This window comes from Saimiri boliviensis, chromosome 9 (genome assembly GCF_048565385.1).
Source record: "Saimiri boliviensis isolate mSaiBol1 chromosome 9, mSaiBol1.pri, whole genome shotgun sequence".
Lineage (NCBI taxonomy): Eukaryota > Metazoa > Chordata > Mammalia > Primates > Cebidae > Saimiri > Saimiri boliviensis.
This window is the reverse complement of record NC_133457.1, coordinates 50,369,593-50,396,577: the sequence shown is the minus strand read 5'-3', so window position 1 is coordinate 50,396,577 and position 26,985 is coordinate 50,369,593. Positions and strand designations below refer to the sequence as shown.

The 26,985-nt window shown below is 40.7% G+C and overlaps 1 protein-coding gene across 5 annotated transcripts in view; it reads right to left on the bottom strand.

Annotated features, from left to right (window-relative positions):
- NMNAT3 (nicotinamide nucleotide adenylyltransferase 3) overlaps positions 1-26,985 on the bottom strand; it is a 96,751-nt gene that overhangs the window by 38,276 nt on the left and 31,490 nt on the right. For 4 of the 5 annotated variants that reach the window (XM_010330425.2, XM_074405837.1, XM_010330427.2 and 1 more), the window contains exon 2: positions 13,258-13,406. In XM_010330425.2, the coding sequence (XP_010328727.1) occupies positions 13,258-13,366 (109 nt within the window). In that variant the 5' untranslated portion in view covers positions 13,367-13,406. The remainder of the gene's footprint in view (positions 1-13,257; positions 13,407-26,985) is intronic. The other variant, XM_010330426.2, reaches the window with a different exon arrangement.

The following is a 26,985-nucleotide window of genomic DNA, read 5'->3' as shown; positions in this document are numbered from 1 at the left end:
TTCAAAACAATTGTTGGAGTAACTCAACATTCTTAAAACATTCTCTCTTCTTCAGAAAAATTTTTTAAGTTAGAGATGTGAAAATGAACAGTTTTCAGACCAGGCTGGAGAACTATCTGTGAATATATATTAAAATCACTCTATTTGGTTAATAAACGTCAGTGTGAGCCCAAGATTAAAGCAACACACTGAGCTTATATAATATTTACTCATGCTCTTGTGGTATCTCCTGAAGCCCAGAAGACCCAGGGCTGGGGCTGTCACTGCCTTAAATAGAATTATCATAGCTTAATTTCCCCCTTATCTCAGATTGTATTGTACCACCTTATCATATGCATTTAATTCTCTCTATATTCACTGTGTAATAGAGAATTCAAATGAAAATCACCAAGGCAGCAAAAGTGATATACATCACACTGGACACTGATCAGACATTTTTATTTAACACAGAAAATTGCTGGTGTAAATGATATTACAATAAATATGCTTCAATTTAAAATGCAAGTCACTGACGGGAAAAACTGGGAGCCATAAAATACCTTTCCTCTCCTCAAGGTTGTCCTAAGTTGGTGGGGATTGGGGCGGGGGGCGAAGGGGTGGTAAGAAAAGGACAAGGCTTTGGACTGGGTTGTTATCTTTACGATGCAATTTAATCTGGGATGCCACAAGCACGTGGGGCAGGATCGTTAGGAAATAACATCATAAAGAATCAAGAAAGCTCTAAAAGAAAACAGGAGAAACTGTCTTGAGACTTTCTTTCTCCCATGCATAGTTATGAGAGTATTACGATAACCTGTCTGGACATGGCCACAGGAATAGGAGATGCTTTAAGGAAGCATTGAGTTGGGGTCCACTCAGGATACAAGAAAAGAAACCAAACATATATTGGATATATTGCATGGGCTAGACAGTTTATGTATATCATCACATTTGATCCTTAAAATAAACAAGCCTGTATGATTAGAAGATATTACTCCTTATTTACAATTGAGAAAACACAGGCTAGAGAGATGTTCAAGGTCCTACAGCAAGTGAGTTTGACACCAAAATTTGACGCCAAAGCTAGTGATCTCTTTCTGTGACACCACAGTCACAAGAAGGGGAGCATGTCCCCTCTGAAGTTCACCAAAAATTCTGCAGTTTTTTCTTTTGTGGGTTGTGACATCTAAGGGAAAGCAGAGATAGCAAAGAGAATCCCAAGACCCAGGAGCAACCAAGTGAGAGCTGAGCTTAGCTGGGCAGTGAGCCAGGGCTGAGTGGGGTCTTTGTGTTGGTGGGTTGCCAGGCATGGCCTCCTGCATCCTGCCCATGACAGGATAGAGATTTGGCTGACAGCAGATCTGTGCCCATTTCTGCTTCACAAGTCAAGAGAACCAGTACTCTTCTTTCTGGGGTATCTATTGAGTTGATCATAGAAAAAGTATAGAGGAGGGCCAGGTGTGGTGGCTCATGCCTGTAATCCCAGAACTTTGGGAGGCCAAGGCAGGTGGATCGCCTGAGGTCGGGAGTTTGAGACCAGCCTGACCAAAATGGAAAAACCCCATCTCTACTAAAAATACAAAATTAGCCAGGCATGGTGGCACATGCCTATAATCCCAGCTACTTGGGAGGCTGAGGCAGGAGATTCACTTGAATCTGGGAGGCAGAGATTGCAGTGAGCTGAGATCATGCCATTGCACTACAGCCTAGGTAAGAAGAGTGAAACTCCATCTCTAAAAGCATAGAGGATACATTCCGGAGACCATAGTTTGGCACTCTGAATGTGAACTAGAGCAAAATCAGGGAAGCGAGTCTAAAACATAGTTTCTGATTGCTTAGAAAAAGTGATGACTGCTCACAGCTAGCAAGAGTTCACTCAGAGTAAGTCATTTTCCTACTTGGTAGTTTCCAGCTGAGCAGGCAAGTAATGGCCATGAATGCAGGACCTTATCCTGCATTCGACATTTGACAAGGCATTTGACAAGGTGTCACAAGATCACCTTGGCAATGAGGTGGAAAATGCATGCTAGATCAGGCTGCAAGCAGGTGGTCCAAATAAATGCATGCATCCCTTTTCTGGTGAAGAGGGCCTGAATGCTCAGAGTCAGCAAGTCCTAGCACTAGATGGGGATTTGGCCTGAGAATCAGGTTGCTGAGAGATTCTAGTAGTTGCTTTTGCAGAAAGGTGTTTGAAGGTTCCTATGCTAAGGGTCCTCCTGTGGTCTAGTAGGCATGTGGTGAGCTAGTTGGTTAAAGGTGTTCAACAAGTTTCTTTCACCTAAAGTCCCCATTTCTTATTAGGCATTTCAGACTCCAAGATCAAGCCCTGACTACTTCCCTACATTCTGCTAATCTTCCAGACTCTCTGCTCTCACCAAATCTGTATTTGGGGCTTACACATTGAGGAGGCCTCATAGAAACCTGCTGTTGCCTCTCCGAGCACAAAGCAGCGAGAGAAACACTGGCCCTTGGCCCAGAGACCTGGGTTCTCTTTAGCTTGCTTTCTTCTGGAATAGCTCTTTAGTTGTCTCTCATGAGGTTGACATTTCATATAGGCCAATTATTTAGCAGAATGTCCCTCACTTTAGGTTTGTCTGATGTTTCCTCTGGAGGAGGTACAGGGTACACCCTTCTGGCAGGACCAGCACAGAAGTGGGAGTGTACCTTCCTCAGGGCATCATATCAGGACATGCATGATGAGGTCATTATGACTGATATTGGTGGTGTTACCTTTGGTCACTTGGTTAAGGTTGTATTTGTCACATTTCTCAGCTATAAAAATACTTTTTTCCTATGGAATTAATAAGTCTATTGTCAGGAGTTACTTCGTGACCACATACCTATCTTGTTATTTCAACCCACTAGTATTGAGATTCATTAGTGATTCTTGCATAAATCAATTATTTGAATGGTTGCTAAATGGTGATTTTCTAATTCCACTATTCCTTCTGCATTGGCATTCTACTGTAGGAAAGAGTCTTCCTCTTTCTTGCATTTGTTTGTTCATTTCATTAACCAGTACATTTATTTGCTTTAAATCAGTTTAGACTCGTAGACTGTAAATGTATTCAATGAGTTATAATCCCTTATTATTTGTTCTTATGCTCAAATTGTTCTCAGATTTTATTGTAGGGAGACCTTACATTGGATGTGGTGTCCCTTTGACATGCCATTCTTTGAACTCTTCCTTACTTTTTGGTACCACAAGATGTCCCTGTTTATCTTGTGCTTTCCATCCCCAGCCCCAGATTCAACCATTTCTCTAAGGAACTCTTTTAGTACAAAATAGTATTTAGAAACCAAAATTAGGATGCTAGTTTATATTATGGCTACTGGGTATAACTATTTCTAGGCCCTCTCAGCAAACAGGGCTAAGATAAAGTTATACATGTATCTATAAAAATATCCACACTCATCTCTCTATCCACCCACTCATCCACTGTATCTATCCTTTTTATCTTATCTATTCATGAGTTCACACTGATACCTTTAATTCCAATCCCACATCTCAGGACATTTGTAACTTCCCTCTGTCCACATTTGTAACTTATTTCTCCAACAGTGAAACGGTTGACTTCCATTATCTATAAGATATTTACTTATTGCTTAATGCTAGGGCACACAGAAAGTAGTTTCAGGATTGCTACGCTATATATCAGGAAAAAGAAATCTACTTATTAGTGTAGAATATTGTTTAGAGTTTAATAGTTTGTTTCCCATATTTTGCAGTTTCAAGCAATGCAGGCATCAACAATCTTTCAAACATGGAAGTTCCTATTTCTAGCTTCTGGCGAGAAATGAGAAGGTGTGGCTACTCCTCGCTCTGGACAGAGCATGTGTGCTCTACCAGGGCTGCTATTCTCAATTGGCTCCCTTTGTCATTACGACAAATCATCTCTCCTTGTTCTTGTACATTTGACCTCACTTTACCTGGGTCCTTGTCATTCACAAGAGGACTGTGGCTACTAGCCACCTCTATCTCCTCTTCTTCTAGTCTCCCCTGAATGCATAGCCAATCCAGTTGTCAATACCACTGCTTCAACAAAGCCCTTCTCTCAGACATCACCAACTCTACATTGCTCAACTGCACAGATGTGATTTTTCAGTCCTCATCTAACTCCAATACTAACCTCTAACACTAAATGCTGGGGACCCTTTATCTTTCCTGTCTTCTGTGACAGAAACTACTCTGGTTTCCTCCTATTTCTTGGGTCTTCTTGAACTTCTTTATAAGGCTGTCAAATCCTGGGGCTCCTCAGGGCTCCTCTCTCCTTATAACTCCTCTCTCTCTCTCTCTCTCTCTCTCTCTCTCTCTCTCTGTGATCTCATGTTCCCCTATGGATACCTTCATGTATTATCCACAGGTCATTTGCAAATGTCCCTCTCCAGTGCTTTATTCTCACAGGTCTCTGAAATTCAGCATATATGGAGGTAAACCTATCTATCTCCCAGATCTGGCCCTCCCTCAGGACTCTCTCTCTTTCTAGTGGGTAGCACTCTCTCTTCCTTACATTCAATCCATTACCAGTTCAATTTCACCTTCAGTTGTTAACTGAATAAGTATTCACTAAACTGACAAAGTTCGATTTAAAATAAACACAAGTGGATTATTGCTGAAATACAGGCCAATAATTAAATTATATTGATTAGAAGTAATACATTGTCTAAGTAACAGAAAACAGAATTTAAATTTAATTCAATCTCTATTAGTAAGTTTGTTGGTAAACTTACTTACATGTTGGGGAAAACAAGCATTTACAACTGGGAGTACATCCAACATCTTAAGAGAAATGCAGGCTCAAATTCTGAATACATTCAATGAATGCTTTAGGGATGTCCGTCCAAAGCTATGGACTAGTCATACGTTGTACTGAACCATTTTCTGTCAAAAATCAGCAAAACAGGAATAAGAATTCCAAGTGAACTTTTTGAAACCACTCACATCCACTACACAAACTCATCCATCAAGCCTTTGAGAACCTTCTCTGTGAGAACTTGCACAGCACGTGACACAAGACAAAGAAGTGCCTATGATTAAAGAACCACACTATAAAGTATAGAAAATCCACAGCTAACACTCAATTGTGCCAGCCCAGATCTAATTCCCAAACATTCTTTCAAGTAAAGGAGTGTGAAAAACATAGCTGCGTTCAACATTTCATCTCTTGATCATGGATGACTTTGGCAGTGTATTATTAACAATGAAGATTGACAGACGTAAGTTCCTTTTTGTATAACATACACTTTTTTCATCATAAAGAGGTGTGTTATCACAGGACTAAAGATAGAATTTTTGGTGTATGTGTCTATCAACTCTAAAACAGGGAGAATAGTAGTACCCACCTGGTAGGGCTGTTATAAAAATTAAATGAGTTCATGTAATGCACTTAGAGCACTACCTGGTAAACAGTAAGGATGACATAAGTGTCTTTGTCAGTTTTTAAGGTTATGTTGTTATTTCAAAAGAAAAAGGAAGAAATCAACAAAGGAAGGACAATTGTAGTTTGAAGAAGGAATGCTTGTGAAAGGGGAAAGAGTCCAAAGCCGAAAAGGAATTAGTGCTACTGCAGCAAACCAGGAAGACACTATTAATTTCTGTTTAAAGTTACTAAACAAATTGCTTCAGCTTGCTTAATTCAATTTATATGCATGTAATATTGAATGAAAATTGTGAATTGTTTTAGTGAAAATACACCCACAGAAGAGATATTTAGTTTTCTTAATGAAAAAAGAAAGTTTGGGACCAAATTTTCATTCAGCCTTAATTGCGAATTGGTTCAGATGGAGAATAAAGGCACTGTTTAAATGATCTGTCCCTGGAAAGATGACGGGTCAGGTTATGGCTCGGTGCACAGATCAGCTGGCTGTGGGTAACGGTGGGTGATGCCTGGCTGTGCAGAAAAGGGAATTTGACTCCACATACTCTCACGGTGGCAAGTGGGTCCACTCTGCTTTACCAGCCTTATCTCTATGCTTGAGTCTTCCCTATCCTGTCAGCCTTATGTTTTCTCCCATGCATTAAAATGTGATTCTCCTCCACCTCTGGGTTTTACCCATGCTGCTTTCGCTGCATAAACTCTGCCTAAACTGTGCCTGGCTAAACCGCCTCCAGGGAATTTTCTCCAGCTCCAGGTGGAAAATGCTCTTTGTACCTAGTGCTACAATTACCTGCTACCATGTGGTAGGTCTCTCGCCACCTATGCCTTTTGGGCAGGGAGTGCAATTTAACCAACTCGATTTCCAGCAATAGTGCTTGGAAAATGCAGTAAATATTTGTGGAATGTTGAAAGGTGGCAACCCAATGTATAACACTAACACAGGTAGCAGAGTCCATTCTTAACTTTCAAAGATGACCAAGCACTTTCCATGGAGAGAGGACTGAATATAAAGGCAAGAGGGTGATTGAGGTCATAGGTGACCAGAACCCCACTACCTAATATTCCCAGAGATAAAAATTACATGTAACATAAATGCATAATGTATCCAATGTGATTAATTATCTATGCATGCTGTGGTTGTCATAGCCTTTGGGGACCAAGAGTACTCTCTGAAGCCTCACTGGGCCTTACCGAAGTTTCTCCTGAGGCTAAAGGAGAGCCTGCAAGTACATCGAGCGTCTTATAAGTGTCCAATACAACGTGTAGGTGGACCTGTTTGAGAAGCAGCACGTTCTGCAAGTAGAGTAGAAACCCTGCCCTTGGGAAACCTCACAACAAAGACAACACCAAAGATGCCAGGGGCCTTTCTAACAAGTCAAGGTTGGCAGGAAAAGAGACTCAGTGGCTTACAGTCAAGCCTGTGTTTTATCAAGCCGGGAGAAAGTTATATACTCCCCCAAATAACTTTAATGTTATTCGGCTCACTATTTTAAGATATGCAGGGAATACATCCTTTCTTCCTCTGCTAGACTAAGGGTACAAACATGTTTTTCTAAGAGATAAGGACACATTTTGTTTTAACACAGCAGCAATACCATTCTTGGCCTGAAAAAATTTAAACAATAATTTCTAAATACCATCTAATATCCAGCCAGTCTTCAGATTTCTCCAACTCCCTCATAAATAGCTTTTGATAGTTGATTTGTTTTGAATCAGGATTCAGATAAGGTCCATACATGGTATTTAATTTATACATCTTCAAAATCCCTGTGGAATTTTATAGTTTTCCATTTCTCTTTCTTACTATTTATTTGCTTTGTCTTTTGCCCTAAAGAATGTATTGCTATCTTATATATAGCTAAAGCAACCTTGTTGAGTCTTTAAAAAACAAGTTTAATCTTTTTTACTGAGGTATAACTGATATACAATAAACAGTATATCTTTAAAGGGTATAATTTGATAGGTTTTGACATATGTGTTGAAATTACAGGCATGAGCCATGCAACTGGCCATATTTGACTTTTAAGAAACTATGAAGTTGTTTTCCACAGCCATTCCACTATTTACATCCCCACCAGTAGTGTATGAAAATTCCAATTGTTTCATGTCCTTAGTCATACTTGGTATAGTCAATTTTTAATTTTAGTCATTCTAATAGGGGTGCAGTGGTATCTCACGGTGATCTTCATATGCATTTCCCTAATGCTACTGAGCATCTTTCCACCTACTTATATGTCATTCATATATCTTCTTTGGTGAACAGTCGGTTCAAATATTTGGCCCAGTTTTTCATTGGGTTGTTATTTTGTTTCATTTATTTATTCATTTATTTGAGACAGGGCCTTGCTCTGTTGCCTGGGTTGAAGTGCAGTAATGTGATCTTGGCTCACTGCAAGCCTCCCAGGTTCAAGTGATTCTCATGTCTTTTTGCCTCCTGAGTAGCTGGAATTACAGGTGTGTACCACCATGTCCAGCTAATGTTTATATTTTTAGTAGAGATAGGGTCTCATCATGTTGGCCAGGCTGGTCTTGAACTCCTGGCCTCAAGTGATCCACCCACGTTGGCCTCCCAAAGTGCTGGGATTACAGGAATGAGTTACCACGCCTGACCAGAATTTATTCCTTCTATCTTACTGCATATTTGTACCTTTTAACCGAGTTCTTATCATCCTTCCACTTCCTCTCTGACTCACCCTTCCAGTCTCTATTAACTATCTTTCCACGCTCTACCTTCATGTGTTCAAATTTTTTAGTACCCACATTTAAGTGAGAACATGTAATGTTCATCTTTTTGTGCCTGACTTATTTCACTTAAGATCATGATTTCCAGTTCCATCCATATTGTGGTAAATGACATGATTTTATCCTTTTTTATGGCAGAATAGTATTCCACTATGTATATATACCACATTTTCATTATCTAGTCATCCACTGATGGACACTTAAGTTGATTCCATATCTTTGCTATTGTGAAAAGAGTGGAATAAACAGGTGAGTTCTGGTATCCCTTTAATATATTGATTTCTTTTCCTCTGGGTAGATATCTTATAGTGTGATTGCTGAATTAAATAGTGATTATATTTTCAGTTTTTTGAGAAATCTCCATACTATTTTCCACAATGGCTATTCTAGTTTACATTCTCACCAATAGTTTATAAGAGTTCCCGTTTCTCTGCATCCTCACCAACATTGGTTATTTTTTGTTATTTTAATAACAGCCATTCTAACTGGGATAATATGATATTTCATGTTGGTTTTGTTTTGCATTTCTCTGACGATTAGTAATGTTTAGCAGTTTTTCATATACCTGCTAGCTGTTTGTATATATTTTTTGAGAAATGTTCTAAACATATCTCAACAAAGAAAAAGGTGCAGGAAATATATGGTATAAAAGATAAACACTACACCTTTAGAGGGCACTTACCATGAATGGAGCCTGCGGGACTGGAAGTTGCTCTTGGTGAGTCAGGGCATGAGTAAATGTGAAGGACTACAATATTACTGTGGACTCCTATAGACTCTATTATCACTGTTTATTTAAACTATACTACATTTTTTAAAAGATTTTTCTTTCTTCAATAATACATTAACTTTAGCTTACTGTAACTTTTTTACTTTATAAACGTCAATTTTTTAAACTTTTGGATGCTTTTGTAATTATACTTAGCTTAAAACACAAACATATCGTACAGATGTACACAAATATTTTTCTTTATATCCTTATTCTATATGTGTTTTTTAAAAATTTTTACTTTTTAAGTTTTGTTAAAAATTAAGATACAAACACACATATTAGCCTAGGCCTACACAGGATCAGGATCATCAATATCACTGTTTCCTACTTCCGTATCTTGTCCCACTAGAAGGTCTGCAGGGGCAGAAACATGCATGGAGCTGTCATCTAGGATAACAATGCCTTCTTCTGGAATTCTTTCTGAAGGACCTGCCTGAGGCTGTTTTACAGTTAACTTTTTTTTTTTTTTTTTTTTTTTTACGAATAGAAGAAATACACTCTAAAATAAGTATAAAAGTAAATACATAAACCAGTAACTTAGTCATTTATTACCATTATCAAGTACTATGTACTGTATATAATTGTATATGCTAGACTTTTTAGATTTTAATATGATTAGTCATGCATAGGTTTGTTTACACCGGTATTACCACAAAAATGAGTAATGCCTTGCACTATGATGCTATAATGTCACTAGTCAATAGGAATTTTTCAACTCCATTACAATCTTATGAGACCACTGTTGTACACACGGTCTGTTATTTGCTGAAATGTCATAGTATGGTGCATTATTGTATTTCCTTTCTTCTGCTTATTTTGGGTTTTGTCTATTTTCTGTTTATCAAGGTGAAAGTTGAAATCATTGGTTTGAGACCATTTTTTTCCTACTATATCTCATGCTATAAAACTTTCCTTAAGTACTACTTCAGTGGCATCCTAAATTTTTTTATATATTGTTTTCACTTTCATTCAGTTCAAAATGTTTTTTAATTTCCATTTTGATTTCTTTTATGACCCATGAGTTTGTAGAAGCATGTTATTTTATTTCCATATTTGGAGATCTTTCTGTTACTGATTTCTAATGTTATTCCACCGTGGTCAGATAATACACTTTGTATTACTTCTGTCCTTTTACATCTACTGAGACTTCTTTTATGGTTCAGAACATGGCCTATTTTGGTAAATGTTCTGTGTGTCCTTGGGAAGAATTCTGTGATGTAGGATGCAGTGGTCTATAAATGTCAATTAGGTCAAATTGTTTAATAGTGTTGTTCAAGGCTTTTATTAATTTTCTGTGTGCTTATTCTATTAATTACTAAGAAGAGCATTAAAACAGCTGACTGTAATTATGGGTTTGTCTCTTTCTTCTTGTAATTTTAAGAGTTTTTGCTTTTTATGTATTTTGAAGTTCTATTACTAAGTGCAAAAAGTGTTAGTATTACTTCTGCTTAAAGAATTTACCCCTTATGATTATGAAATAACCTTATTTATCCCTGGTAATATTCATTCCTCTGAAATCTACTTTCTCTGATACTACTATAGTTACTCCAGCTTTCTTTTAATTGGTGTTAGCATGGGACAGTTTTCTGTTCTTTTACTTTTAATCTATTTGGGTTTCTATATTTAAAGTATGCTTGTTATTTATATCTGGGCCCTGCTTATTTTATTGAATCTGGCAGTCTGCCTCTTTGCAGAAGTTGTTAGACTATTTATATTTAATGCGATTATTGATATAGTTAGTTTTAAATTTCTTATATTGTTTTCTATTTGTCTCATATGTTTTTTGTTTCCCGTTTCCTCTTTTTCTTCTTTTGAATTAACTGAGTATATTCTGATTCTATTTCTTTTGTATATTTATTAACTATAACCACTTCATTTTAGCAATTGCATTAGAGTTTAAAACATATCTTTAACTTATCACAGTCTATCTCTTAGTGATGTTCTACCACTTTATGCATACTTCCATTTCACCCCTTCAGCCTTTATTCTACTGTTAGCATATATTTTATTTCTACATATGTTATAAATCCCACAATGTATTGTTATTTTTGTTTAAACTGTGAATTGCATTTTAAAGAAAATTAATTAGTATATAATTGCCTCATGTGGTTACCATTTTTAGTGCTCTGCATTCCTCTGTGTTGGTCCACGCTTCCCTTTGGTATTGTTTTCCTTCTGCCTGAAGGAATTTAGCACTTCGTGTAGTGCAAGTTTGCTGGTGGTGAGTTCGATCAGCTTTCGAATATCTGAAAATGCCTTTACTTTGCTTTTGTTTTTGAAAGATATTTTTGCCAGAATGGAATGGATATAGAATTCTAGGTTGACAGTATTTTCTTTCAGTTCTTTAACAATGTTATTACACTGAATTCTTTTTTGGTAAATTCAGTAACAAGATATCTGTTGCCATCTTTATTTTTGTTCTGTGGCTGCTTTTGACTATTACTGGTTTTGAGAGACTTGATTATTATATATCTGTGTTTTCTTAATGTTTCTTATATTTGGAGTTTGTTCAGATACTTGGATCTGTGGGTTTTCACCAAATTTGGAGAAATTTCAGTCATTATTTCTTCAAATACTTTTTCCAGTTCTTTCTTTGTTTTCTCCTTCTGGGATTCCAATTCCAAGTATATTAAGCTGCTTCAAGTTCTTCCATATCTCACTGCTATTCTTTCTTTTTTAAAATTCCTTTTATTCCTGTATTTTATTTTAGACAGTTCCCTATCTACAAGTTCACTAATCTTTTCTTCTGTAATGTCTAATCTGTTGTTAAATCTTTCCAGTATATTTTTCATTTTGCAGATTGTAGTCTTTAATTCTATATGTTTGATCTGGGTCCTTTTTATATTTTCCGTATCTTTACTTAACTTGAACATAGAGCATTTAATTATAATAACTGTTTTCAAGCCTTTGACAGCTAATTCTAACATCTGCATCAAATCTAGTTTGGTTTCCACTGGTTCATTTTTCTCTTCATTATGAGTGTGGGTACAGACTTTAAATTTCTTTGTCACAGAACACCAAATTGTCCTCAAAAATGTTTTATCATTTATTCTATTACTACCAGTACAGTCCTATTACTACCAGCGCTTCTTTATTCTGCCAGCACTGAATTTTGTCAATCTTTAATCTTTGCCAGTCTCATAGGCTAAAACTATTTACTCCTATAGCAGATATTTTGTTGAGCACTAACTATAAGCCCAGTGACACATGGTTACAATTCTGTGGTGTTCCAGCAGCCATAGGAGATACCCTCATGGTGGTGCTTATCACCTTGTGTAGTTTATCACATTCTTATTTGCACTTTATTTGGTTATTGTGATTTTAAGCACCTTTCCCTAAGTTTGTTGGCCATTTATACTTCTTCTTTGATATACTGCCTACTAATATCTACCAATTAGTTTTAATAAATTGTTTGAATATTTTTTTATTTCTATTATTTACTAAGCTATTTATTTGTCAAGGATAGACACTCACTTTCACTTTTTCACTAATAAAAATATGTTTTTAAAATAAAGACATTTCCTTTAAAATAAACTAATACTTGTATATGATTTCTTTGAAGAAATGATTTCTATGTTACTCAAATACTTTTTGCTATATTAAAAGTAAATAGAAACTGATTTTGGTATAAAAACAATGTCCTTAAAGGCAAACTTTTTCAAAGAATATAGAAACACAAAATACATATATAAATATACGACATTCACAAATATGCAAGTAAATAATTTCATATATATATCTGATAGCAACATATGCATTACTTATATTCCTTAGAAACAATCATGCAGATTACAAATGTCACTTTACTTTTAACAATGAAATAGAAAGACAAGGAGATTAAACATCCTCAGACTATATATTTCCAGTTGATTAAATATTTCTGGCAAAGTCATGCCATCTGTATTGGAAATGCCCCATGTATAAGATTATTAATTTGCAATAATCTAGGATCTCTCCTTTCAAGAAAGTGTCAAAATGCCCATTATCAAGCATTTGCTTATCCTCTGAAGAGTATCAGGACCTTTCTAAGGTACATGCTACCTATTCATCTGGCTATATAGGCAAATGTTGGGAGTACCAGGGAGGATGCCCTCATTGTGGCACAGGTTCTATAGAGGGCCTGTTGTCATTCATTGCCAACGTGAGGTGGACAGGGAGGGGAAACCTTGAGATGTGTTCAGCTCCATGGAAAGGGGTATGACTTGTACATGTGTCATAAGACTATGAAGCATCAGCCCTCTGAATATGATGAAAAAAATATGCCACCAGTTATGCTGTGAATAAATAAACTGAGCAGTTTTAATAATAGTGATGCCAGCAGCCAGAAAAGTCCCATGAAGCCTAACCCACCAGTTCTTCTGTTGGGCTCAGGGCCCCCTGACTGACCTGTTTGGTGCAGGTGATCTCTGGCCACCTCAAACAAGCGCAGGTGCATGTTGGTGATGGGGTTAAAGGAGCCACAGGCCAGGAGCACCACAGGGATCGGGCTCTTCATCTTGTCAGGCACCTCCACATCAGTTGCAGTGGCCACCCTGCTTTTATGGAGACAAAGCTCATGTCAGGGAGTTATCACTGAGACAATTATCCAGACCAGTTTCTTTAAACCATACACAGACCATTACTTCTCACTTGTAAGATGACTGAGGAGGCCATAAAAACAACATTTAAGGAGAGTTTGCCATGGGCCATGAAGTATGCCAAGTGCTATGCCAAGATATATCCTTCTCTTGCCAAGTCCTTTTTAACAACCCTGAGTGGTTACTCATATAGCTCAGGGACCATAGAAGCTACTGGGCTGGGACTGGAACCCAGGCAGCCTGATCCCCGAACCTGTGTTCTGTTCTGAACCTCTGTATCCTCCCTGGGCTCTGACAGATCACCCTGGGGTCAGAAGGAGGGCTATAAAACCCCCCATAGTGTCATCTCTGGTAGTTCTAATAGATTTCACAAGGTCCAAGAGTAGATCAGCACTTTTAAAACACTTTTTGTTTTGAAACAATTTCAGACTTATTGAAAAAAGGTTGCAAAATGTGTACAAATTTTTTTAATACTCTTTATCCAGATTTCCCAATGTTAACATTTTACCACACTTGCTTTATCATTCACTCTTTCCACACACATACAAATCTGTATATAATTTTTATCTGAAATGTTTAAGAGCAAATCATAGACATAAAATCCCTTTATGTCTAAATACTTCAGTATGTGTTTTCTAAGAATGAAGACACTTTCTTACATAACTGCAGAGTGATGAGTGAAATAAGGAAACCACCACTGTTACCAGACTATTATCTAATGTGCAGACTGTATTCTGAGTTCACCTATTGTCCTTTATCTGGGGCCCAAGCATTTTGAGAGGGCGCAGCACACCGTCTGGCCTCACTCTGTTGAGGTTAAAGGTAAGAAGGAAACAGCCCGGACTCCAGGGCAGACTGGCAGACATGGCTCTCTTGCTTCTGAGATGCTGCCTCCTTGAGGTGGGCCTTGGTTGACCCCTAGTCTGCCTCTCACTGGCTTATGAGACCTAGGACAAACTGCAGACCCTTTCTGAGCCTCAGTTTCCTAATCTGCAAGATGGGGATAATGTTACTTACTCTTACAAGGTTGCAGTGAGGATAGATCAGTTACATATGGAAAAGTGCCTGGTACATAAGAAGCATTTCATAAACAATCACTGTGACTGTGGGGATGAGGACAACAATGGTGAGAAAGGTGCTGCTGCTGCTGCTGACCCTAACGGACAAGGAGAAAGGAGATGACGGTGTGTCTGTGGTAGGCAGTGTTTAAGATGGCTCCCAAGGATCCTTCTAGAATTCTGGTAATCTCACCCCTTAAGTATGGGTTGAAACTTGCTTCCAACAAACAGAATACAGCAGTAGTGGTTACCACTTCTGAGATCAGGTTACCAAAGGCCTCTGGCTTCCCTCTTGCTCCCTTCTTTTGCTTTGTCACTTGCTCACCCTGATGCTGTGAGCTGCCCCACGGAGACGCCCATGGGCCCAGGGAGTGAGAGAGACCTCTGGTGGCCAACAGCCAGTGAGGAACCGGACCTGCCAACAACTACGTGCATGAGTGTGGGTGCGATCTTTCCCCAGTTAAGTTTTCAGATGTGATTGTGGCCCTGTGAACACCCTGAGTGAAGCTTTATGAGATAAGCTTTTTAACTTAAGTTATATCTGGATTCATGACCCACAGAAACTGTGATATACTAAATAAAAATAATAAATAAATGTGTTGTTTTAAGCTGCTACATTTTGGTGTAATTGGTTATGCAGTAATAGATAATACAGCAGCCAACAGGAGGAATGCATTTACTGCCTTTATTGCTCATCTTGCGACGATGCTCTTAGCTGTAATCCTGCAGTTCTGGGGACAGCATGTGGAGTGCTCAGTCACGGGAACCTGGAGCCCTATTTGTATCTAAGGGAGACTGTTTTAACTTGGCCCATGTTATCTGCTTCTCTAGGCTTTCATCAAGCTTCCTACTTTATATTCTAGCAAGAATGAACTACCTGTTAGGGCTTCTTTGTGAGACCTTAATGGTTTCCTGCTTCAACCTTCTGTATGAGCTATTTTGGTTTCCTCCAACCAGAAAACCCCCTAGCACATTCCAATCTGTTAAGACCCAATTTATGTGATCACATTATTTATGACTTCAATCACTATCAATTACCTGCTAGGTACCTATATCAGTTAGGTATATACTGGCTGCAAATACCAGAAGCCTAACCTCAGTGGTCTAAACAAAGAGCGGTTCACTTGTTTCTAACATGACAAAAAGTCTGGAAGTAGGTACCTAATGACATTAGATCACCTGCAGTTCAGTTTTTCCCTCACAAGCTTGCTGTTACAGCTATAGCCATCATAACCTCAATCAAGGTAACGGGGAGGAGCAGGGAGCTGTACTGGATTAGCTATTCCTGTTAATCAATAACACAAGAGTATTTTAAGAACCTCCTGTAGATTTTGCTCCTGTCTCATTGGCAAGACTAGGTTACATGGTTACTGTAGCTACAATAGAGGCTAGAAAGGCATATATTTAGCTTGACAGCCTCTCCGGTGAGAACAGTGAGGGAAAGGCTATTGCAAACTGGATTAACTAATCCACTGTGGCTGCCACAGAGTTAGGGATACAAGTGTCTGGGAGCTGGGAGGGTAGAAGGCTGCTGAGATGGCTTCTCTAACATCTAGCTTAGGTTAGCTCATCTCTGACTTACCTTTAATAAATCACATCCCACATTCTATTGAAAAAAGAAAAGAAAAGAAAAGAAAACCTGCTTATGAGTCTCTCCTATCCACTGATCAGTAAATGCTTTAGGAGGGGAAGTGGTGTTTTCTCCGTCTTTGGATTTCAGCTTGAAGCACAGAGCCTGGCCCAGAGTGGGGCTCAGTGAAGACTGAGACAGGACACTGGCTGGCTGGAGGGCAGACCTGCCTCCTGCTGGCGGGAAGGCCCAGTGCATCTCCTACTGTACAGAGTTGTTCTGCATGTACTCTGAGCTACAGTGTGAAGATGAAAAGCTCTCAGCCTACGCGGGCCTTGGTCTCTCCACACTTCCTTTAAGGAAGCAGGAATACCCCCTACCGTGTGGGAAGAAAGCAGTCAACAAACTGCTGCTAGCTTCTTCCCAGGGAGGTTGGATGATTTAACGAGTTATTTGCAAAGTGTGCCAAGCTATTCACAAGAGCAGCCTCGTGATGACTGTATCTGAAAAGGGGGCTGACTGTTTTTTTTTTTACAACTATTATAAAGTCTTTCAAAATCCTATTTCATTTCGACAAAATATACATTGTTAGAATTGTTAAAACATGTAATTGTAGCATCTCAGGTAACCTGGGGCTCTCATCCATTTTTCCAAAAGTTCCCAAAAACTGTAAATGTGTTTGAATGGTGGCATCAACAGCACTGAAGTGTGATGCTGAGAAGGAGAATAAATGACCTTTATTAAGTGCCTTTCTTTTTCTTTTTTTGCTGTGGGCATACTGAGCCACACTGTTCTAATGGTAACTGTGCTCTGTCTGGGCCACATCTCAGGCTGAAGGACACAGTGAGTGCACATTTCCAGCATCAGTAACAGGATCGGTGCACCTGTACCATTTGTATACTCTAATTTGCTTCAGCTAAGTATCTTCCCAAGCCAAACCCAGAGAAATACAGTGATAGGGTTAAAATGGACTCACTCCAGGAATCCACCAGGACAATACACTGACTCTGGGTTGAGTGCAAATCTCATCAGACACAAGGCAAGACGCATGCCATAGAAGTGTTCCATCTGCCCTTATCATCTAATAATAGCTAGTGAGACCGAGCGAGTGAGGGAGACTTGCTATTGGGAAAGGCTTCTCATCAATAAGCATTTAATGGAGGCCACAGAGTGAGTAATCATTGCTGCTGAAGGATTTAACAAGTTGAGAATGTGGTGTACAAGCCTGTTGGAATTTATCATTAAACTGGAGATAAGGCAAATGGGTTCCACCCTTGGCTCCCGCCCCCTCTCCAGCTTTACTGTCTCCTACTCCACAGTTATCTAGAGAGCGTTTCATCCCACTCCTCAAGTGTAACGTGCTGCTTCTGCAAATGCAGTCATGACCACCCGAAATGCCCTCCTCCCCCTTGTCACCCTGGTGATCTGCCTCCAAGATTTTCTCCCTGGAATACTTACCTTATCTCTCCCCGCACTGCCCCTACCACCATGTTAACTCTGTATCTGCTACACATTTTATCACCTTTCTCTTTCTTCACCACAGAACTCTCACTGTTTTTATGCATGTTGCTGTTCTCCAAGTGGAGGATAATCTCCTGGAGGGTTTTTCCTTCTTTTTTCTTTTTCTAAGAGACAGAGTCTCACTTTGTTGTCCAGTTTGGAGTGCAGCGGCATAATCATAGCTCGCTGCAACCTCAAACTCCTGGGCTCAAGTGATTAGAGGGTGGTTTTTTTTTAAGTAATTTTTTTATTACACTTTAAGTTCTGGGGTACATGTATAGAACATGCAGGTTTGTTACATAGGTACATATGTGCCATGATGGTTTGCTGCATGCATCACCCCATCATCTACATTAGATATTTCTCCTAATGCTATCCCTCCTCTATCCCCCCAGTAGAGAGTGGTTTTCAAATTTATCGTGGTCCTTTCAACTCCTAGCACTGTGCCTGGCACCAATAGGTACCCAGGAAATGTGTGTGGAACAAACAAGAGAGTCGGTGTCTGTCCCTGACCAAGTATTTTTGTCAGAAGGCTACCTCCTCTCTTCGGTTCTGTCCTAGTCAATGGAGTGGGTCTTCCAGAGATATACAGTGAACTTTCTGGCTTCCTGAAGGCACACAAGATCCCTCCCCAAAACCCCACTTCACGCGACTCAATCTGAAATAAAAAAAGAGACATCCCTGCCTGTTGGGCCCTCTTTAACACCATGATCCTGTCAGAAGGGATATGCTGGCCTCCTGTACATTGACACCGAGGTCATTCCTCTGCCATAGAGAAGTGGAGGTTGATGGCTGTCCAATTGCCAAGACAGTCCAGATAATTCCTTCCAGGTTTTACTGCCCAGACATTGCTCACTACACTGGTTTTCAGAGTCCATCCAGTTTCTGCACAACAGCCAGGTCTCTGGCACCCAGCTGCCTCTGAAGGTTTTTAAATAGGGATGTGACTTGCTCAGCCTGTGTTTTAGAAAGAATATTCAAGTGCATCAGGAAGTCTCGGGCACAGTGGATGCATCAGAAAGTCTCAGGATGGCCCAGCTGCCCTCAGGTCTTTCTGGCTGGAGAAGGTCAGGCAGCCTCCACCTTTCTGGAATATGGCCTCTTCTGCTGCTCACGTCTCACTTGACTCAGCAGGTAATGTGATGCTGGCCAATACTCCATGTGTATGAAGTTCTAACCTAGTGTGCACCCCTCAGCCCATTTGTCAGAGGCCGTCACAGAGGCACGGAACGGAAGGCGAGCTGGGAAGGTTAAGTGCCACCACTGCAGATGTAATGTCCTAATGCTCATCGCTTTGGAGGCAATCAATTTACCTTTCCCTGCAGTGAGCATTTCTAACAGGCCCAGGCCCGGGAAAGTGGCTGAAAACATCCCTGTTTATTATAGACATAAAGCAGATGGCTTCAGGCAGAATGGAAATGGATTCTACGAACATCTTTCATTACACAGACCTCTTGACCAGACTCCTCATCTTAAAGAACAAGAGTCACGGTTTGTATGTGGGGCTGACGACCACATTTTTCAGGACTTGGTGAAATCATTTCCGTCTGTGTGAGTGTGTTGATTCCTCTAGGGCAATCAACCTTCATGCCAACTCTGGTACTTTTTCTTTTTAACTTTGTGGCATTCACCCGCTGTCGCTATGGGCACACAATGCTGCTAAAAACAAAAGCAAAGCATACCTTCCTTGTCAGTGTGAGGATCCTCTGCCAGTCACCCCTTGGAGGAAACAAATACATCAATTAAGCATTCACCCTAATTGTGAGACTCTCAGGAAAGGGGGCCGCCCACTCTTCAGTTTTGAGAAATTTCAAAAGATTTAAGGAACACAAGGAGTGGAATGAGATCTCTTGCAATGCCACACTCAGGAGTTTGGGACTAGTTTCAATTGCTGCAATAAAGTGCATCTGGGTAACTGCTACTGGGTTTATTGAGTAATAGGCGAGGCACTGTGCTAAAAACTTCACACACATCAATACTAATTCTTTCAACACGCCTGGAAGGGAAGGGTTTGTGCTTGCTTTTTGGTAAAGAGTCCAATCAACCTCCCTAAGGCTCAGTGAGCCCAGAGAAAATGGAGTTAATTATAGGTACTTCTTAGAACTCTCATGAGGGTTATTGGAAGTGACCCATCTAGCACAGTACCTGGCCCATAGAGAGTTCTCCCTTTTTCTTTTATTATGTTTAAAACATAATTTGCCATTCCCTATACCAGCTTCCAGGCACTTCTTTATCTTGCTTGAAAAAGACCTCCCATTTTTCTAGTTACCCACGATCAAGACCTGGCAGCCCTTGAACACACATTCGGCATCCTTCTGCCTATTAGGCAGCTCGCTCAGACCAGCTCAGCTTGGAGATGTCACCACTGAAGGGTGCTGATGAGGAAGGTCAATCCCAAGTACCACTGCTGTAGTCCTTTGTCTAGCTCCAACAAAGCAACCCTCCTCTAAGCATCTCTTGTCCCTGGAATTCAGAATCAGTATTGAAAAACATGGGAACAGACAGTCTAATATAATTCTGGAAGAAATAACATTTTCTGAGGATGAAAAATAAATATGCCTCAAATCATAGCTGACCCGTCAACTTGGACAAAAATGGTGGAAGAAGGGGTTAGAAGGTAAGGAATGTCTTGGGTCTGCTGTTAGGAATGCAAATGGCAGAAAATTAAAAACACAACCCACCATCCACTGTGCTAGTGCCCTGGAGATAGAGGAGTAAATAAAATCTGTTCCTGTCCTCAAGAAGGTTCTAGCAGGAAGAGCAAGCATCAAGGACCTCTGGAAGGATAGAGTTTGCCGGTGACTTCTCAATATCCATTCTCCCATCCTCTTTAGACACAGAATGCATGTTTTCAGCTGGGCATATTGCTACCTTTTCCAATGTCTTTGGCAGTAGGGTGAGGCCATGTGCCTAAGGTCTGGCCAGTGATCTTTGAATAGAAGTATTAGGTCAGGCACTGTCCTTAAAAGGGAAAGGCACGCCTTTCTCTTCTTCTCTACTCTTGCTACCTGGAATCTGATAGCTGGAGCGTGGCAGCTATCTTAGACCTTGATGACAAGGACCAACTCCAGGTTTGACAAAGAACAGGTCAAAAGAAAACCAGAACCCCATGACCCTGAAGCTGTCACAGCAGCCCCGGGCCACCTACCTCCAGGTTTCCTTTACCTGGGGGAGAAACGATCTTCAAAGCCACCATTATTTTCCATTTTTCTGTTATACACAGCTAAACCTAATTATAACTGATATGCCAATATTCAACAAATGTTTATCAGGTTAGTATATAAAAATGGAAAAGTATGTAAACTTTTAGAGGTTTCTATTGACCCAGTTAAGTCTATTTTATATGCAGCAACTCAAATGGACATTGTTTGAAAGGGAAAAAATACACCTAAGAAGAAAAACCTACCATAACTTATTATATGAATTTTTCATGGGAGGAAGAATCCTTACTCAGGACTCTGGATGGCTGAAATGTGCAGCAGCGAATCTGCTTTTCTGTAGATCACAAAAAGCAGACGCTGTCCTATCAACGTCCCCCCCCAGAACAGATTCATTAGGGCTTGTTGTCGCACTCTGCTGCTAGTGGGCATTTGCCATATGGCTTGGCAGTTTAATGGTTTTCTGATACTTGACAAAAATGAAGCGCAATTATTTTGCAAGGAGCTTGTGTTCCTAGATGGGTCTTTTCCAAATAACAGCTGTGCCTCAAAATTGAGTTACTCAATTTGCAATTTGTGGACACAATACTCAAACATTTACAAGTGAGCAAAACCTCAAATCACTTGGGCTATTTCCAGGCATCAGAGTTTATGAAGATTTTAGCAACGTTATGAGTGTGCAGCTGTCAACAAACTCAAGCCAGCATCTCTGAACCAGCAGACCCGCCAGGCAACAGTGATGTCCTACTTATCAACAGGCCATGTGGAATTGACTACAAACCTGTGGGACAGAAAAAACTTGAGGGTGAGAAGCCTTGCCCTCAAAGCCCACAGACTAAATCTCTATTACTTCCTCTCCATTTCCTATCACATTTGTGTAAGTGATGCCTAAATCTGCAGCTCTAGACTTGACCCTGCTTACAGGCCCCTAGAGGTCTGCAGATGTCTGCCTGACACTGGCTTGATGGCAAGACAGACATGAAATCAAAGCCAATGAGTACTTCCTAACCGAGTTATCTTGACTAAGTGTATCAGTCAGGAGAGGCCATGCAAGCTACACTAACAAAGAACCGCTAAAGGAGTTTTTGGGCTGAGAGAATGGGGTTTTTGAGACATAGTATCATTCCATTTGCAAACAGGGATAGCTTGACTTCCTATCTTCCTATTTGGATACGCTTTATTTATTTCTCTTGCCTGATTGCTCTGTTTGGATTTCCAATACTAGGTTGAATAGGAGTGCTGAGGGAGGACATCCTTATCTTGTGCTGGTTTTCAAGGGAAATGCTTCCAGCTTTTGCTCATTCAGTATGATGTTGGCTATGGGCTTGTTATAGATGGCTTCTGTTATTTTGAGATAGGTTCCTTCAGTATATAGTTTATTGAGAGTTTTTAAAATGAAGAGATGTTGAATTTTGTCAAAAGCGTTTTCTGCATCTATTGGGATAATTATGTGGTTTTTATCTTTAGTTCTGTTTATATGATGAATTACATTTATTTATTTGCAGATGTTGAACCAACCGTTCATCCCAGAGATGAAGCCTACTTCATTGTGATGAATTAGATTTTTTATGTGTTTCTGATTTGGTTTGCAAATACTTAGTTGAGAATCTTTGCATCAATGTTATATTGGCCTGCAATTTTCTTTATTTGTTGTATCTCTGCCAGGTTTTAGGATCAGGATGATGCTGATCTCATGGAATGAGCTGGGGAAAAGTCCCTCCCCAAATCTTAGTGGCTTAAAACAATAAAGGTTTATTTCATGTTCATTATATACACCCATTCCACATTCGTTGAGGGCTCTGCTCTATGTCATCTTTGTCCCTCAACTGAGCAAAACCTCATCCATGACTCAAGATGATAGATCAGCCACTATATGGAATGCAGTCAGTCACAATAGTAGACAAAAAGAATGCCCTAGAATGTTCCCCACCAGTGACTTTGCGCTTGGCCCCAAATTGTCACATGTCACCTCTATAGACCCCGTGCAACTACAGTGAGCTAGAAAGTACAATTGGTCTCTATGTGCTGAAGGTGGAAAGCCAGAAATATTTGGCGAATAGCCTTGTACATACTATATGACTTACTCAGTCTGTCTCAACCTTAGTGACCCATATGGAAAATGGAGATTCTGGCCTTGCTCTACCTCTCCTACTCGTCTCCCACCCACCTTTATTTCCTACAAGTACTCTATATCATCACCAAGCTGGGATTACCTACCATTCTCTAATGTGTCTTCTGCATGTTCCTGTTTCTTAGGCATCTGTTTATGCCAATTCCTAGGGCTAGAATGTTCCAGGTGGTCCACTTGGAAGTCAGCGCTCCCTCCTCTGACCTTGTAAAGGTGACATACTGTATTTGTCTATATATAGACAAATATTTTTAGTCTATATTTTTGAGCCCCTACTCTTTTCTTGTCTAGCACACTGTAAATCCCCGAGGGCAGGGAGTCCACTGGGTCTAATGTGGAGTAGAAGGTGAGTATAAGAGATATTCACCTTATTCATTGGAAGACAAGGCAAAAATGAAAAGCAGATCAGAGTGGGAGCCAGGGATCAGCAGCCCACTTCATGGCAGGATCTAGGCTGAAGCAGGTGGCTGTGGAAGAAACGTTCCCCAAATCAAAACAGCAGAGCCCCAGGTTTGTCCACCCTCCCATCCACATGATTCCCTTCAACATCTGGCATTTCTCCTTTGCCCAGTTTGCTTTACCTCTTGAGAATTTCTGCCTCCTGATCTGGGGTGCCAGTTCTCTTCTGAACTTAAATTTTGTTTTAACCCCATAAATCGTTTCTTCTGCCTTGGCTGAGCCCCATCCAAGGACCCCGATTCCTGATTCCTACCTTAGAGATAACATTTGACTCCTCTGTCCTCTCCCTGCCTCTGCCCATATCCAACCTGGGGTCCATGCCAAAGGCCCGCACTCTAGTCTAACAGTGGATAATATGCCACATTTAGTGTTGGGAAAGCAATCCCATGCCATCTACATCCCTGGAAGCTTCCCTGTGTAGCTGCAAAATGCAGAAGCAACTGTTCTTAATGACATGAAGGGATGGCACCATGGCCCTTCTAGTGCCCAAATCGTGAAACTGGCAGCCATTTGGTTCTTCTCCCTCCCTTGCCTTGACAGTCCGTCAGTTTCACCTCTGTAATATCTTCATGGCTCATCCCTCTCTCAAACTCCACAGTCCCTGTCTTAGATTGGGACTCATTATTTCTCATCTGGACCTGAATGCATTCCTAGCCTGTCTCTTTTTCCCAGTCTCACCTCTGATCCATCCTCTTTGTGCTGAATCTTTCAACACACATATCAACATGTGGATTCCCTGCTTAATCCCTTCCCTACCAGTCCCACTCTGGATAATGTGGAAATTCCTTAATGTGTCATCCAGAGCCCTTATCTGGTTATGACCTTTTCCCCCAAGCCTTGCTACTTACCCTCCAACTCCCTCCCTATGGCTGCTCTGTCAAACCGCCTTTCATCCTGTCCTGAGTGCTCCACTCACTCTCACCCATGTAGGTCAGGCTAATGGCTACATCACTTCGACTTTGTCTCCTCTGCAAAGCTCTCAATGCCTATTCCTTCCAAGCTAAGTTGGGTTTCCTCCCCTGCCTTCCACGTCCCCTTAGACCTTTCTCTCTTCCATCTCATCCTATTCTACCTTACTCTCTATTCATTGCCTATCTATCTTACCAGAGAGTGAGCTTCTTAAGGGCAAAGCATGTGTTTTATTTTTGTATTCTAAGCTCCAAGCATAGGATCTTGCTCAGAGTAGGTGTAAAACGTGTGTGGAATAATCAAATTGAATGTATGGATGAGGTCAACACAAAGACAATGTTGGAAGGTGATTCTCCATGGGTTGCTCATGTTTCTGCACGCCTTTCAAGTAAGGCATTGGCTTCTGATTGTTTTGGACTCTCTTTCATGGATATTTGAATACCTAACAGCAGCCCTAGAAGACTGATACTGTCTCCTGCTGGGACAAAGGCAGGCAAAGTTACTATCCAGTATAATGAAGATGATGTCCCTCTTTGGAGCAAAAGACAGGCATGTTTATTGACCCTGATAAAATATCTGGGTTCCCTAAGCCCAGGGATCTTCTCCCATAACACAATCCACTGCAACTGTGGGTGTCACCGTGGCTATCTTCCTTCTTCCTGTGGGAATTCTAGCTGAGAAAATGGCACAAGAAAATGCTGACACCTGGCTACTGCTGTTGCTGTGAGCAATAAAGTCTTTTGTCTCAGGGAGAAGTCTCATGTCTTCTGCCAACATCCATGAAACTGTGGCAGGTTAATTTGTTAGCTTGCCAGTAGGGTAAAATTTCAGACCCTTTATGGTTCTTTACAGACAGCAGAGTAATTCTGGACTTCGCCTAGTGACCCAGGAAATACCACAGAGGGGCAGACAATTGAGAGAGATGTTGAGGAGATACTAGAGGTCAGGAGGCCCTGACCACACTCCTTCCATACATAATAAAATTTATTTCCATCAGAAAGAAACTCAGATAAAAGTGACTGTCTACATAGCCACAGCCCAGCTGTCTTCACATGGAAACAGAATCAGGAGAACCCCTTTCCCAGTGAGGACGGTGCATGATGGGACTCTGTCGTCCCATGTACCAGCAGGACAGGTTTTCTGAAACTGTGAATGCCTAAGGGTCCTAGGAACATGCTAGTAGAAATGGTACCATGAGCATCAGTATGGATGGTAGATTCCAGTCAGCAGAAAGAGGTCAGGCAGAAAGGGCAGTGAACCAGTGTCTGCCCTGTGCCTGAGTGGGCAGAAGCAGCCTGATGGGGGAAAAACTCAGGACATCAGCCAGGCTGCTTTCTGGTTTTAAGAAATAAAGATGCTGATACAGGAGAAGAAAAAATTGCTGTGGAATATAGGGTAACAGCTGTCTCCCCTATACTATGTCAGCCTTGTCCCTAAGATCTCACATCCCCTTGGACTAAATTTTAGGACCAGCCCTGAAATGTAATCTAAAAATCCTACCAGAAAAGGCCACTTTGTTTTAGCTTGTTTTTTCGTTCACTCACTCAAAAAGAAAACAAGCACCCATTGCTACCAAGTTCCTCAGGGTAATAGGAGGACAACAGGATCCTGAAATATCTGGGAGGTGGAAACTTGGCCTGGCTCTCCACGAGGGCTGAACAGGCCAGAGGAGGCTCCGTGCATCACAGTGGGGAGGTGCAGGCAGGACCCCTCTCTCCCAGGGAGAGCTGTTTGCCTGATAATTTCACTGGGCACAGCACAACCAAGTCCAGAGTCACTCTCTCCAATCTCGTGTAATATAATTTCCTCGTAGAAAGTATAAAGCCAAGCAGCCCAGCTTCTTTTCTTTACTGAGCTATGAGTAGACTTACAGTGATAAGCAGATAACTGCAAATCTAGGCAGTGATCTATGAAGTCGGAGCAGACCTGAGTCAGGTTTGAGGTTGTGATTAATTAAAAATTTTAACTGAGTTTATCCAACATATATTGAATGGTATGCATAATTGCTACTGTGTTGGCTAGAAATTAGGACCAAATGGTTGGCAGCTCATAAATAACAACCGTACTCTCTATGATCAGGCATCCCCAAACTACGGCCCGTGGGCCGCATGCGGCCTCCTGAGGCCATTTATCCGGTCCGCCGCCACACTTCAGGAAGGGGCACCTCTTTCATTGGTGGTCAGTGAGAGGAGCACAGTATGTGGCGGCCCTCCAACGGCCTGAGGGACAGTGAACAGGCCCCCTGTGTAAAAAGTTTGGGGACGCCTGCTCTATGATTCTTAAACAGACAAACTTTGTTTCTTCCTGCAGTTATTGTTTCAGAATCCACAACTACAACTGGCAGAACATGTCTTGCCCATGTTCTCACCAAAGCCCATGCATAGGTTAACAAGTGTCAATGAGCCTGACACATTTGCCAGCAAGTCATACACAACCCTCCAGCTAACCCCCTACCAGGCTCCCTCCCACAAAATGAGGACTTGTTGACTTTTCCTACTGTGTATGAATTTAAAAACCAGCAAAAGCTTCATTTGCTTCTGTGATTTCCAAAGAAATTAATGTATTGATCTGCTAAAGTTGATGAATGAGAGTCACAGATTTGCTGTGAATAACAAACATGGGGGAAAATAATGCCTTAAATAAAACTGGGCCTAAACTTCTGTCCCATAAAATGACATTGAGGAAGGTAGGCAGTTCAGGGCTGGGGCAGCAGCTCTGATGTCACCAATTTGCCAGGATCCCTCTAGATTTTTTT